This window comes from Rhodnius prolixus, unplaced genomic scaffold (genome assembly GCF_049639745.1).
Source record: "Rhodnius prolixus isolate KJV_2025 unplaced genomic scaffold, Rpr scaffold_1, whole genome shotgun sequence".
NCBI lineage: Eukaryota > Metazoa > Arthropoda > Insecta > Hemiptera > Reduviidae > Rhodnius > Rhodnius prolixus.
Genome location: NW_027411581.1, coordinates 59,923,146 through 59,939,285, shown reverse-complemented (window position 1 = coordinate 59,939,285; position 16,140 = coordinate 59,923,146). Strand labels below are relative to the sequence as shown.

General features: G+C 33.4%; 1 protein-coding gene across 4 annotated transcripts in view; it reads right to left on the bottom strand.

Annotated features, from left to right (window-relative positions):
- mgl (low-density lipoprotein receptor-related protein megalin) overlaps positions 1-16,140 on the bottom strand; it is a 635,024-nt gene that overhangs the window by 38,643 nt on the left and 580,241 nt on the right. For all 4 annotated transcript variants that reach the window (XM_074120029.1, XM_074120036.1, XM_074120039.1 and 1 more), the window contains exons 5-20: positions 12,056-12,310; positions 11,578-11,694; positions 8,916-9,055; positions 6,681-6,827; positions 6,313-6,578; positions 5,955-6,160; positions 5,091-5,282; positions 4,780-4,923; positions 4,472-4,681; positions 4,191-4,386; positions 3,860-4,113; positions 1,551-1,789; positions 1,222-1,426; positions 876-1,135; positions 256-469; positions 7-146 (exon numbers count right to left, since the gene is read on the bottom strand). In XM_074120029.1, coding sequence (XP_073976130.1) covers positions 7-146; positions 256-469; positions 876-1,135; positions 1,222-1,426; positions 1,551-1,789; positions 3,860-4,113; positions 4,191-4,386; positions 4,472-4,681; positions 4,780-4,923; positions 5,091-5,282; positions 5,955-6,160; positions 6,313-6,578; positions 6,681-6,827; positions 8,916-9,055; positions 11,578-11,694; positions 12,056-12,310 — 3,185 coding nt within the window. The remainder of the gene's footprint in view (positions 1-6; positions 147-255; positions 470-875; positions 1,136-1,221; positions 1,427-1,550; positions 1,790-3,859; positions 4,114-4,190; positions 4,387-4,471; positions 4,682-4,779; positions 4,924-5,090; positions 5,283-5,954; positions 6,161-6,312; positions 6,579-6,680; positions 6,828-8,915; positions 9,056-11,577; positions 11,695-12,055; positions 12,311-16,140) is intronic.

Here is a 16,140-nt window from a genome sequence, read left to right as displayed (position 1 = left end):
TTATACCTCTCCACAGGTAGGAGGTTCGTCCGATTCATCGTTGCAGTCGGGAGTACCATCACAGTGCCATGCTTTAGGTATACAGATCCCTGATCTTGCACATTTAAATTGCTTTTCAGAGTCACACTGGTTAGGCGCTAAAGTAGCTATAACAAGTTTTATTTATATTAATTTGAGTAGAAAAGTATGAAAATGAACATCATAAAAAAAACCTAATTGTTTTTGAACATTTAAAAAAAAATCAAAAGAACTTACGACATCCAAGTTCATCACTACCATCATTACAATCAAGAATACCATCACACTTATACGTTTCTTGTACACACTGTCGCAGGTCTGCACACTTGAACTGGGTAGCTGAACATGTTATTGGCGGACAGTCTACTTCATCCTGATTGTCAAAACAATCATTGTCACCGTCACAAACCCAAGACTGAGGTATGCAGTGTCCAGATCGGGGACAAGTAAACTAAAATTTGATAAAAGAATAAAGCGTCAACATTTCGTGCTGATAATACTATGTATTTATTTATAATAAATTTGTTTTAATTCACACCAAATTCTTCAGATTGAAATCAAATTATAAACACTAAATTAAAATCAGGCTAGATTTGCAGAGTTATTATTAACAATAGTTTTAAAGGGGGCCTCACTTACGTGGGGCTAACCACTTTCATAGAGCTTCCATTTGTTCTTTATTTCAAAGAAAATTTCCATGAAGCTGGAACACGCTGTCCATTTTCATTTCATCTTTTACAACAAAAGATTTGTTTTTTTCTTTTACGATAAACCGTTCCCATCTACCCCATCGGACAGTTTTAATAAGGGCTACGCCCCAAAAAAATTTGGTGTTGCAAAATTATTTTTTAACCAACCTGAAAATAAGCACAGGTTTTCTCCGCACAAAAGTCGCCTTCATCAGAACTATCACCACAATCATTTTCACTATCACATTTCCATGTGGCTGGAATACACCGTCCATTTTCACATAGGAACTGACTGGAAGCGCAGGTAACATTAACACAACCTGTTTCATCACTGTAATCGCCGCAATCATTTTCAGCATCACAACGAAATGACTGAGATATACAACGACCTGATGCACATTGATATTCATTAGCAGCGCATGTTGGTTCTGGGGGAAAAATGCCAAATTTGTCAAGTTAAACATTAGCAGTAAAATTCCTAATTATTCATTAATAAAAACATCTCGGAACATACTAGTGCAATTTTGTTCTTCATCTGAATTATCAAGGCAATCATCATCACCGTCGCAGACCCAAGCCTTTGGTACACAACGTTGATTATTGCATGTGAAATCCCATTTGTTCGGACAAGCTGTCACTGGAGGTTCTGCATTAGGATCCAATGAACATGTTTTACCATCTTCCGCCAATTTTTCACCATATGGGCAACCACACTGTACCTATAATATTGTTAACATCCAATTTTAAATATTCTTTGCTTATAAAAGAAAACCTTAATTACATAGCTGGCAACCGTTAAAACATAAGAGATGAATACAAGCTTAGAAGAAGAACAAGATTTACCTTAAGACCGATGGGGTTCTTTGTCGTCAAAGGAATGGCAAAGCACATTTTTTGACAACCACCATTGTTAAACATGCACGGGTGCACTTCAAGCATGGCCTGTTCATGTTCACTGTATATTTTCACACCATACAGTCTGTTAGTTTGCCCTTCCCGTACTATCGTTTTTTCATCTCCTCCGGTAAGTTTGTTAAGTCGGATAATTGCATCTAATCGCCAATCAGTTATGTACATCCATTCTGTAAATAAAATAATCGATTTTAAAATAAATCCAATCACGCCTGATTGAATATTAATAAAAGTGATCGGTAAGCATTTGAATAAGAATTTTAACATATTTCGAATTATTTATAGTCCATGTAAGGTAATAATTACCTTACAACGATTTTGTTTTTGTTTGAATTTGTGCATTATTACAGGTATAAAAATTGGTAATTAGCAATCCAAAAATTGTTTTTTAATTTGCCCGATTCCGTACTTGCATCTAACTATAGGGTCATTCCATGTCAAATCAACACAAAAAAAGACCATTTTTGACCTCACCATCTCGGATTTTCTTGAAATTTGGCACATGTGTACTATTGGTATAGACTTGGAAAAATATGAAATTTTACTGTGATATGTCAACTGGTTTATGAGTTACAGGGCTGTAAAGTTGTCAAAAATGGACTGAAAAACAGGGAACCCCGTGTTTTTGAATTACTGTAGAAGCTTTCCTAATTGAGCTACAGACTTGGAATTGGTGTCATTTTATAGCATATATAATGCCCTTTCCTGTGATATGCGACACCATATGGGTTAGGATAAATAAAGTTTGTTAAATTTAAATTTAAAATTTAAATTTTAAATTTTTTAAAAAGTACATATTTTAAAATTTTAAAATTAATTCTATGAATAGATAGTAGTGTTATGAATCACTGGCCAAAATATTAATTTGGGACGACAATGGCTTCATTGTTAAAAAAATTTAAGACTAAAGCTCCTTTTCATGGAAAATATATTTTAATAAAATTAAAGTAATAAATAAATTGAAAATAGTAATAATGAATCAATGAATCATAATTAATAATAATTAAGATTTAAAATATTGATTTTGAAATCATTTTTAGAATTAATAATTATGATTACAGTAATTATTCATATTAATTATAATACATTATTTTAATGAAATTATGCAGTTAATCAAATTATACAAAAATAATTCAATTCAATATCTTTGTTCAAGAATAGTTTTCTTTGGCTGAGATATCAGCCTCTTTAAGTTGGTTTAAGTCGGCAAAGGGCCTTGTGATTGCGTAGGGGGTTCGGTAAAGAGACTGGCAGCTCATGCCAGTTTGCAACGACCCTATGAAAATCAAATTCAAACTTCACTACAACTTTTTGAGTGGGCAGTAGAAAACATCACCAACATAGACTTTGCATATTCAACCCAGGAAGACTATGTTGAATCTGAGTATTTTTTAAAAAATCGGTTTGCTCAAAAACACGGGGTTCCCTGTTTTTCAGCCCATTTTTGGCAACTTTACAGCCCTGTAACTCATAAACCAGTTGACATATCACAGTAAAATTTCATATTTTTCCAAGTCTATTCCAATAGTACACATGTGCCAAATTTCAAGAAAATCCGAGATGGTGAGGTTCAGACCCCGTGTTGATTTGACATGGAATGACCCTATATCGAAGCTTTATTTATCTACAGATCATTACCTTTAAATAGCTTGGAGCACATTAAAGACCCAGTGTGGAGCGTGCCTTCTGAAATCATTGATCTCAAGCCGTACAAGACTTTTTATAAGTCTGGCCAGCTGGAAATATCATGAGTACAACAAAGCATCTGGACGGTTCTAGAATGAACAAGGAAATAGAGCAAAGTCTGCGCCAGATGAAGTTTACGATTTGTTAGTCGCACAGATTTTCTGCACTACCTCTCAAATAAGGTCAGGTGGCCAGCAGAATGATAAAGTAGCATGATTCCTGGCCATTATAAGCTTTGGTGAAAAAAATGTTTCTTTTAAAAGCAGTTTGTGTATGTACAAATCTTGATGGTGAATTCAACCTGAGATCAGCAGTGCTCTTGACCATTACAAGGAGCTTCATAAAACCTGCCAAGAAGTTGAAGTATGACACTACAAAATTTGGGAACCACAAAACACTCAGTGGTAGAGGCTAAGAGTAAATATCAACCCTAATTATTATTATTATTAATAATAATAATAATAATAATAAACAATCAATCTTTCTTTATTATAAAATTAAATTGAAGAAAAAATCAATTCAGCTTACATTAGGGGAAGAAAAAATGTACCTACCTTTATGTATTACAATGGAAAATGGATGCCTTATAAGTCTAGAACTGACTGTAACAACGTCAGTACCATCTAAATTGGAATGTTGTACATGATCTAAAAGTGCATCGCACCAATACAATCTGTCTCTAGCAAAATCTACTGACAGCCCGTTAGGCCATCCAAGAGTAACATTACGAAATACTATGAGACTGGAACCATCAGTGAAGGCACGGCTGATATTCGCTGGCCGATCCCATTCAGAGAAGAAGATGTATCTAGAAAAATTGTACAAGATCGTCATTAAAAATTACATTTAAAAAAAAAACATGAACTGAGTGAAGTGTGGTCTTACCCCTTGTTAGGGTGTACCACAATAGCTCTAGGCCTCTTCAGTTTGGTAAGTAACGTTCTGCGATGAGTGGTGTTTCTTGTACTAAGAACATTTAGTGTACCTTTACGACTGTCTATATAATACAGATTTTTGGCGGCCCAATCAACTGCTAATCCTTCAACTCCTTCATTCTGGGATGCAAGCACTATTTCTCTACCTGAGAAAATATAACATCAAATCAAGCATAATTACTACAGTGCTGACTTTTATGAAATATGAATAAATTTTATTTCTAAAATTACCAGTTCCATTTTTATGTATCCTGTATATAACATCCTGAAGTACATCAGAATAATAAATATGTTCATCTCTTGCATCAAAATCTAGCCCTACAAACCTAGCTCGTCTTGATGCATATGGTAGAATGGCATCATTAAAATTTTCTAAAACAGGATCTAGTACTCTACCTTTGATAAATCTTTGTTGAGAATATAATAGGAACTCTTCAACCACTGCAGTGAACAAAAAATTGTGTTTTAATTATTATATAAACGATTTTAAAACGAATATTATTGTAAACTGAAAGAGTTTTATCAGAAGATGTACTGACAATTGCAATTTTTAAGATCAACAGCCAATCTCCAGCCTATACTACAGGCGCATCTATATCCGAGACTTCCAATACCTTGGCTTCCAGCTGTAACTATACACATGTGCTGGCAATTGCCATTTTTATTAGCACACGGATTATGTACTGTAACAGAGAAAGATCTACTGGTTAATTTAACAACTAATGATTCGTAGGAATAAAAACAAATTATAAAATATATCTAACATTTTTATACATAAATAAATACATATTTTACGTGAACGTAAAAAAAATAACCAGTATGACATAATAAATTCTTCGTAGGTTCGTACCATGTCTTTGGATCAACGTATGAACAATTTTCACAGCCTTTGGTTCTCTAACTTCCTTATCTTTATATACAGCTTGTATAGAGTTGGAACCTTCATATTTATCAACACTCATTATACCTTGCTTTGTACCGTCAGACCAATAAACTTTATTTTCAAACACTGCTAACCTGGATGGCGAAGGAACTGGTGTACCTGCAATCAAAATTACTTGTTAGCAAATAGTTTCTTATATGAGCAAAGCCTGGCAGTACGTTATGATGATGTTATTAAGTTCCAGAAATTCTTTAATATTCTATTTCAACAAAATTGTTCCATAATATAATTTCGATCTTTACTTCTTTTAAGGAATTTTCGTGTAAACTCTCTTGCAACAACTAATTAATAAACTGCATTTTTTAAAAATAGAATTTTAAGTTTGTTGGCCACAATATGTTATGAATAGTTTGTCTTATCGAAGATAGTCATATAGAAATGAAACTATTTTATCCTTAAACCATCATAAGATGGTTGAGTTTCACATGAGTTCTGACAACTTGGACTGTCAGTCAACAACCTACAGAGCTCGATGAGGCGATGACGTCTGGAAACCAAACTTACATGTGTCAGACGTCACGCCAACAGTTGGTTCACAGATAAAGGGGAGTAAGGCTTCAGATTCAGCCAGCCTATCCACTTCCTCGTTACACGAAATCATATCCTCATTATTCGCACCCACCAGAAAAACCTCATTAACATCCTCAAAAACGAGAACATTCTAACACCACTCTGGAAGTGAAAACTTTCGAATTCAGCGCCTTCAACCCAGTCTGACCAATTACAATACTACTCTATCTCAAAGAGAAGATGACAACAATAAAAACTTACCTCTGAGGACTAAGAATCTGTGCTTTCCTTCATAATCAACTGTTTCAATGTAATCGAGAAGTGAATCACACCAGAACACTCTCCTTGCTAAGATGTCAACAGCCACACCTGAAGCTTTATATGCCGCCTCAGAAACTATTGCTTTTGCCTGAGTACCATCCATATTTGCTCTCACTATTTGATTACTGTCAGCCACAAACATATATCTAAAAAAACAAATTTATAATTAGTGAAATAAACAATAAAAAATTATTAGTAGTTTGCGTTAAGCTCCGCCAGAAAAAATAGGCGATTACCTTACTTTTTTTACTTAAAATACTAAAATTTAAAATAAATTACTTTATTATTGAAAACCTACCCAACTTTAGGATCTAGAGCAATATCCGCAGGTGAAGTGAGATTCGAACTGAGTACAATAGCGTTATATCTTCCGTCCCATTCGATTACATCAATTTTTTGACCAATTGCATCGACAACATATATCTTATCGCCGACCCAATCTACAGCTATTGCTACAGGAGACCATGTTCCTGCTATTGAAATCTCAGGTATTCCTGGTCCGGATGCACTTGGAGTATATCCACTTGGAGAATGGTTTTTTTCAAATAATGATTGAAAATATATCTGTATCAAAACAATAAAATTAATCATCAATTATATTTTAATCAAATTTTAATTTTTAAAAATAAAAACCTCACTAAATTGATTCTAAAATGCAGGTGGTACCTTTTTTGTTTTTGTGTCTGACCAATATAAAAGATTTTTTAAATAATGATAATCTAATCCACTTGCGGCTGTAGCGTTTGCAAAAAGTTTTGGATTTTGTCCAGAACCATCCATACTCCATAATGATTTGTCATGTGCAAAAAAGATCTGTCAATTAAAAGGTTTATTTATTAAACAGAAGGTTAAAAATCTATTTTTTTAAAATTGATTTATTAAAATCTCCACTTTTTCAAAAAAAACTAGTTGCAAGAAACTGAACAGGATGGAAAATTGAAATAAGCCGTATATATAAAACATTTGCTAAAAATTGAGAGTATTTTCAACTCCTGAACTATGACTTTGATAACACAATTATGCTATTTATGATCAGGTAGATAACAAAAAGAATAAAAAATTTGTTTTTTTGTACATGGTCGATTAAGAGTTCACAATCAGATTGTACAACAAAAATAGAAGTAGCTTCTGCTACTAATTTGCAAATATTGGTTTGTTATTTACAAATCTGCATTAACATATCCCTAGATGAGGCAACTAGAGAATTCTGAAAACAAACTTCAAATAAAGGTCTGAGACATGTATCTTTAGAGCAATCTATGCCAAATACGAGGGTCGTTTGAAAAGTCCGTGCAAAGTCAGAGAGATAGCACTACTGGCGCGTATCGAGGTTATGTTTAGTTAGTAGCATCTCTTGGAAGAACGCACACCAAGTTTCAGCCAGATCGGTCTATTTCTTTGTGTTTGGCATTCATTTGAATCGAGGAAGTCGAGTGATTTTCAAAAAATGGACGAAAAAGAATTTCGTGTGTTCATTAAACACTACTTTATGAAAGGCAAAACGCCTCAGGAGACTAAAGAGAAGCTTGATAAACATTATGGTGACTCTGCACCTTCGATTAGAACAGTTTATAAGTGGTTTCAAAATTTTCGGAGTGGCCATATGGGCACAAGTGACGCTGAACGTTCTGGACGCCCTGTTGAGGTTACTACTCCAGAAATCATTGATAAAATCCATGATATGGTGATGGATGACAGAAGAGTGAAGGTGCGTGAGATTGCTAGTGCTGTGGGCATCTCGAATGAACGGGTACATAATATTTTGCATCAACATTTGGACATGACAAAGCTATCCGCAAGATGGGTGCCGCGATTGCTCACGCTTGACCAAAAACGAAATCGTGTGAAGTGTTGCAAGGACGGTTTGCAGCTATTCCAGAAGAATCCGCAGGACTTTATGCGTCGTTTCGTCACTGTGGATGAAACATGGATACATCACTACACTCCTGAGACCAAAGAACAATCTAAACAATGGGTTACCAAGGGGGAATCTGCGCCAAAAAAGGCGAAGACCGTTCCTTCGGCCGAAAAGATTATGGCGACTGTCTTTTGGGATTCGGAAGGAATAATCCTCATCGACTATCTGGAAAAGGGTAAAACTATTACAGGTGCATATTATTCATCGTTATTGGACCGTTTGAAAACCGAGCTGCAAGAAAAACGCCCACGATTGGCCCACAAAAAGTCCTTTTCCATCACGACAATGCATCAGCTCACACCTCAGCAGTTGTGGTCGCAAAATTAATGGAAATAGGGTTCCAACTCGTTTCACATCCCCCCTATTCTCCAGACTTGGCTCCCTCGGACTACTATTTGTTCCCCAATATGAAGAAATGGCTGGCGGGAAAAAGATTTTATTCAAACGAGGAGGTGATTGCAGAAACGAATGGCTATTTTTCAGACTTGGACAAATCCTATTATTCGGAAGGGATCAACAAACTAGAGCAGCGTTGGACAAAGTGTATAAGCCTAAAAGGAGAATATGTTGAAAAATAAAAAAAGGTTTACCCCAAAAAATTAATAGTTTTTATTTCTGCACGGACTTTTCAAACGACCCTCGTATCAAGGCACTTTAAGATTCTGAGAAGAAATAGGAAAGACTTGGTGCATTACTCAGTAAGGAGGAAGATATATTTTATCTTCTGCTTTTTGCTCTATGTGGAGCAAAGATATCTTTATAAGAATAGAAAATTTGATTTCCTATGGTGCATATTATAACTTTTAGAACGATAAAAAATATTGAAATGCTCAAAAATATTTGAAAGTGAAATATGTCATCTGAGTCAAGGTAAAAAAGTCAGTGAGAATATCCTATCAGCTTAAAAGCAGATTAATAAGCTAGATTAATTTAAACCTGAGTAAAAACTATCAGTTATATTAAGTACTTAGTTATAATGATACCTGCAAACGACTAATATCAGTGGCTTCACATTTTGATTTATCCTTCAACTCGTATCCAGGAAAACAGTGGCAAGTATAACTTCCATCCCTGTTCGTACACATTTGCGAACAGAATCCCCATTCTTCACATTCATTACGGTCTGTAACAATATTATTTCCAAGATTAATAAATTAACTTCAATATTACATATATAATTCCGTTAGACATAGACAAAGTACCGGTAAAACGGATTGGCCATTATTAGTAAGATTACATTTTCGAAGTGGTTGAAAATTCGCCAAGAAACTTAGAAAGTTTTTCTCCTTTTCTCAATAATTATTCTCAAATTTCTTTTTTGTATTCTGTCTGCTTCTTTCACGGTAAATGCTAAACAAGTTTCTCCTAGCTGTACGCTCTGTCCATATTAAGATAATGGGTCTTTTGCGGAACTTTGATCACATTATTTATGCCATATTAATCAAAAGAAATATTAAAAGTTTATAGTTTAAACAAGGGAAAAATTAGGAAAATAAGCAGAAGAAAACAAATTAAATAAATGGAAATATTAATTGTTCCTTTTCTTACTGGTTACTGCTATATAACTTTTCCTAAGCTTAACCATTAATTATCATTAAGACTTATTATCAAACAACAAGCATGAAGAAGTTAAGTGGTCACTTATCAAAGTATCACAATAATAATCCCCAAGTTTCTACTTAATGTAGTTGAAGTTTACTTCCAAGTTTAGAGTTTGGTTACTAACTTAAGGGATTAGGGTTAGAAGATTTATTATAATGAAAACTGTTCTATACAGATACTTTCAATCATGCGCTATAAATACATGAATATATATATATAGTAAATGTACCCTTAGTAGTCCAGTCAAATTAGGTAAAAAAAAAGGGGCATAAATCTTTGTTTTGGCATTTTATAACTTAGCTCGAAAGTCTCATAGAATTTCGTGTACGCGTCACCGAAAATCAGTGGTATGTAAATATCTTGTTTCCATTACTGTAAATAACATTTAAAGTTACTACAAAAGTTGTAGAGCCTAAAATTCTCTACTAATTTGGTTTTATGCAATTTTCCATATCAACTGTTCTTGAGATAGAGCGCGAAGAGTGGGAGGCGCTTAGCGTATAGTAACGTTAGAGGTCAACTGAGTAATTCAGTATATAGTACGTTTTATAAAGTTACATAAATATTAAAATTATTAAGAAAATTTAGTTACTTTAGAAACCTTAACATACTAAGTAATAGTTATAGATATTATTCATAAATACAACTTTCTACAACTTTTGTGATAAATGTCGTTTAGAGCAAAGGAAACAAGATATTTAAACAAAAAACCAAAAAAAAGTATTAACAAGGATAATGTGATGTTTGTATGTTCCTGTAACTAAAATAAAAATTTTAGCTGCCATAACTTTGCATGCTTTAGTACTTATTGCATGTTTAATACTTTCTTTTTGTTTTTGTCACAAGTTTCATTATTTAAATATAAACCATACAAAAGTGTGCCAGCCAAAGATTTATGCGATTAGTCTGATAAGGCCGTCATAATATACATTCAACAATATTAACTTAACAATGTAAATGGCTTAAAAAAAAATTCTAATTGACACAAAAATAAAGTGTAGAATACGACCTGAATTCTTTTGCAAGGAATTGTTAAGTCACGAAAGACTAAGGTTGCAAAAAAAAAAAATACCTAATTTTTCTTTCTTCCATTATTATAAAAAGGTATTTTAAATCATAATTCACGACAAATAACCCGTTGGATTTTTAAATACAATGGGCAGTGTGACTGCATTCTTGAGACTAGGGAATAAATAATAGCTGTAGAAAGAATAATGAGCAAACGTTTAAGTAAACTTAAATGAACTTTTTTAAATAATCCATTACTTCAAAATGTGAATATATCATGAGTAAACGGAAAAGTATTTTTATTCACTAGAGTATTCTTCTAGTAATTATCGGCATAAGAAAAGTTAATCGAGATTCAAACTATGTTATCCAAATAAACTAAAAATTGTAGAAAAAAGTACGATTTTATAAAAAAAAAAGTGGAAAAGACTAATTGACAGGACATTATAACCATATAGACTGCTCTCTCTAACTTCTAATATTGAAAAATTCGTGTTAATGATATCCCAAGATTTCGTCCTTCTAAGAGACTTTATAGGTTCACTGTCCGAGAGACAGATTTGTTTGTAAACAGAGAACACCGATGGGCAACAGTGCACTGAGTGAGTGGTCGATGGCCACATGTGGAAGATGAAAATTAACTAATTTGTAAAAATAACCTTACATAATTTTCTATTGAATCTGAGCGGATATTTGTGCCTTTTAGTTACTCAGCAATATTTTAATGCGCTATCGCATTTAGCCTACTTATTAAATAATCACTATACTTAGTTGTAGGCTATTGAAACTTGGGTTCTGATCTACAAGTAGCCAACCAATATCACTCTTTGTAAAGAACAAAGAAACATTTGTATGAAATTTTGTTCCCTTATAAAGTATACTCAGTTATAAGCTACATATATTGCGCCATCACTGAAATAGAACAGTAGATTTTGCAATGTTGGTTCTGTGATTGTGATAATCAAACGTTTCGGTTATTAAATTCTAATATCTGGTATAGTTGACCACCACCTACAATAAATAATATCAACTTACCTATACATGTTCTAGAATCATTTGCAACTCTTCTTCCTTCCGGGCAGTAACAAGCTCCTCCATTTAGAGAAGCTTGACATTTGTATTCACAGCCTAAAGATTGACAGTTACTTGTAGCTGAAAATAAAGAGAACAAATTATAATAATCAGCTGACTGGATCCACAAGAAGAATTTAAGAAAGAAGGAAATATTCAGGTGGACACCTTCTGAACCACAATTGTGATTACCTGAAGGTGGAGGCAAATGGAAAAAATGCATAATTTTTTGCAGTTTTCCTCCGGGTAGTGTAATAAAAAAAAATTGAAAGCGAAAAATGGTACAGAGACAAATCTATCTTAAACTAAATCATAACGACAGTAAGTAAGCATTTATTTCTAGGCTATGATCTCTTTTCTTTCTCTTTGCCTTCATAAAAGGTAACTATTGTAAACATACTTCACAACTATAATAATAATAATAAAAACAATTACTACTTACAGCATGCGGTTTCTTCATCAGCTGAATCTTCGCAGTCTTTCTTCCCATCACACAGTTGTGTTCTTGAGATACATTTTGGTTTTCCTCCGGGCGCTCCCTTAGGACATAGAAACTTATTCTCTGGACATGCAATCGCTGTACAATTTGCTTCATCACTTCCATCCATACAGTCTCTGTAGCCATCACAATGATAGGACAAAGGGATGCAAAGGGCGTTTGTACAACGGAATTGTCCGACATGGCACTGTGCGAAATCTGTAAAAGGGAGGAAAAATAAGAAAGATAAATACAGAAAATAAGGGGTAAGATGCCCGATTTGGACCTTGGAATTTATTATGAGAAATTCATAGTAAAGTATGTTTGCTAGTCGCCTCCGTCCACGACACCTAATTTGGTAGTTGGACGTAAAGCACGCCTATAAAAAAAGACATTTTTTTTACGTTACTTATTTTTATATGATAACCTCTCAGCTAAATTTTCATTTCATTAAAATTAACTTAACATTTAATTTATTTTAATTAACTAAATTTAACATTAATCACATCTATTTTGCAGTAAGTTGCTTTACCAAATATCGTGATCGTTCTTGCATTTGACTGACTTTTATCCTGGTTACTCAGGTGCCCAATGTAACATACGTAAATCACAAATGAAGCAAGAAGTTGGGATGGATTTTATGGTAATAGTTAGACTTACGGTGCCTGTGGGAGTAGCATATCTTTCGGTGATATCCCGTAAAATTTGATACAGTAATGTTCAGAAATTTCATTGAACTTGTCTCTATTTATTAAGGAGTACAAAAATGGATTCCAGATATGGATGCGATCAGGCTGCTTGGCTTGGCTAATGCCAGGGAAGTCTTAGCTTAGGAACGAAAGGTGATATGATTTCCAATCAAGGCAAGAAGTCAATATTGTTCATAAAACACAGGCGTCAGGCAATGAGATTTAATGAGGGAACTCCTGAATATTTCAACAAAATATTTAGTGCAAGCGAAGAATCGAAACAGAGATAATAATTTCTAATGTTTATTCACTTCTTAGTAATTACTAAGTCCAGGATATTTGGTAAACACTGTATATTTTAGATGGCGTAACTTTCCCCATTAAACGAATTCTGTAATGTTGCATTAAGTTTGTGGTAAAACCGTACTAAAAATGAAAATTCAATAGAAGAATTTCGTCATCTACAACTTGTTTTAACCTTTAAATGCAATTTTTTAAACGAAAAGCCAGCAAATTATTTCTGTATATTGTTGAGAAGATCAGTTTTACAAAAATTGTAAATCAGACTTTCTTTGCTCCAACATAATCTTCCTTGATGACATTTGTACCCTCCAAGTACCTGTTGATGTTACATTCACAGCGAGCCTATTTCATTCAGGGTTAAGTATCTCCTTTAAGTACAGAGAACTCTTCCAGAAAGATGTGCTTCTTTTTATGACTATTTCACACAGGTGGCTATAGACGAGATTTAACAAAAAATAAAACAGAATATACTTCAAGGCGAAACTTCTACTGTCCAATGTAACCTTTTCGATAGAATTAGTAATTATTTAACTCCAGGGAACAGTGAGAAAGGGCCGTAGAACTAGTAAAAGGTAAGGCCCTAGTTAGGAGGGCATAGTCCAGTTAGCGGCTAGGGTCATGACTTGGCACTCCTAATCCCATTTCCACCTAGTACCATTGTTAATACTAAAACACCTCCATTAAATTGTATGGCTCCATCCGACTGCGAATCTACCTTTAGAATTCCCGTCTCAACTTATACCTTCTATCTAAATAATTAACTTATATCACACTGTTAGGTTCATTTACTTCTATAAACACTAAATTGAATTAACTTTAAAATGAGATTTGGTTTTCAATGTAGCAAAAGTAGGTCAAAATGGAACTTTTTACAATAAAATTACGCTCTGTAATTGTTGCAGTAGCTGTGACTTTTTTTTTTGCATATTTGAGTTTTATGCAAATGTAAAAGCTATTTACTATTTCCTGTACTATACACCAAACTTTATGCTATCAATACATAAAACTATTGTAAATAGTAATAATAAAATTGAATAAGACAGCTGTTATGTGGCTTTGTAGAATTGTAGGTTAAGTAAGAAATATATAGTAATTCAAAATTAATATATGTATGTACGTATATCGTCACTCTCTCTTTCAATATATATCTATATTCATTTATAGAATAAATAGAATAATCTACATTTATATATAACGGCTATTTTTTGATCCGAATTGACGCAGAATTTTCTCGAAAGAGATAGGGGACTTAAATTAAGCCCCACAGTTCTGTTTTTTTAATTTCTCTCAAGCGTATACCATTCCAGGCCGGAGTGCGTGCAAATGGCACCGCGACAAACACTACCAAAATATCATACGATTTAGTAAAGTGATTGTAAACATATTTGAAGTTTTCACATCTTAAAAGTTAAGCTCACGTTGCCTAAATTTTACTTCTCTTTGCACAGTTATGCATACGTTTTACATGCATAAAACTGCATTTATGTGCTCACTTGTTTTCTTCTGTAATAAATATATATATATATATATATATATATATATAAAATTAAATGCGATTGTAAACTTAAAGAGTGATGCATTTCAAAACAACATCGAAATAAAACCACTCTTTGCTCTCTACCTTAAACAGCATTTTAATTTACCCAAATATGTCCCGTGTTCGTCATTACAACAACCACCAATTTTACAACTGGCAAGATTTATTCAAAGTTATGGAAATTCAAATTGGGACAAACTAACGGACTAATTGTCTTGTACAATGAATCTCAGCAATGTACATATGTATTTCGAACAACATTCATTCATTAACTATTATTTCCTACTTTCAGTGAACTAATTAGAGAATACTAAACAAACAAAAAATTTCAGTAACTTACAGTAGTAAAAACCATTTACATAGATAACAAATAAGAATGGATATTTGTGAACAGTTTGCGTGCACACTAGAAAGCTTTCCTAACTTTTTTAGGTTACTATTATCGCACAGGTTATCACAATTTTATGGAAATTTCTTATGAACAGCTAAGTGCGGAACAAGGAGAAATGACTGTGGCCTATGTTTTCAAAATAATAACCTAAAAATTATATTTTCGTTAATTATTTAATAATGACGATGTACATACATATGTATCTTTGTGGTTTGAGACTCAAGTTTAATTGTGGTATAAAAGGAAATGAAATTGTGGATAAACTTGCAAAGAATAGTGGGGAAATGGCTAACTATAAATTACCACACACCGATATCAAGTGTATAATTGCAAAAGCAGCACTACAAAAATGGCAGACAGATTACAGTAATGGTAATAAAGGAAGATTCTATAAAACTATGGCAGATCAGTTACCTAGACAACCATGGTTTAAGGGAACTATCACTAATAATAATGGGTTGTTACGACAATAAGAAGGCTGTGAGCGAACCACGCGGTGTGCGGATCGTATCTACACAGGATCAACAAAAGGTCCTCTCCTCTTTGCGTAGATTACAATGAGGAGGAGGATTTCAAACATGTAATAATGATATGTCCACGTTATGTGGTAGAAAGGAAACGAATGTTTGACGACATATACAGGTATTTTTAGATGCGCCATTTCGCTACGAAGACATAATATTCTCCACCAATATATGTATATGTGCTTAAGTCTATAGCAGAGCTAGCAATGAAATATGAATGTATTTAAAAGTTATAGCCAATTAGAATGAATGCAAGCAAGAAAATGATTAGAGAAGGATTACGTGATTTTAATTTCGGTTAAGCTATAAGGATGGGAGGAATATAGAGTACTGATCCATCCATTAGTTGTAGTTTATGTAAATAGTTGTGTATAGTAGAATGATGAATGTGAGAAGCGAATGTATTTATAAGTAAGAATGGAGAGTGAGTGATATTCTAGTGATAAGCACCTAGACGATGCTGGCTGTATGGCGAAAACCAATGCCAAAAAAAACAAACAAAAAACTCAAGTTTAGGATGGGTCAATTTTCTAGAACATTAAAAAAAAAAAAATTACATTTACGCTGTAAAGCTGATTATCCGATTTACTACACGTGTGAACTGT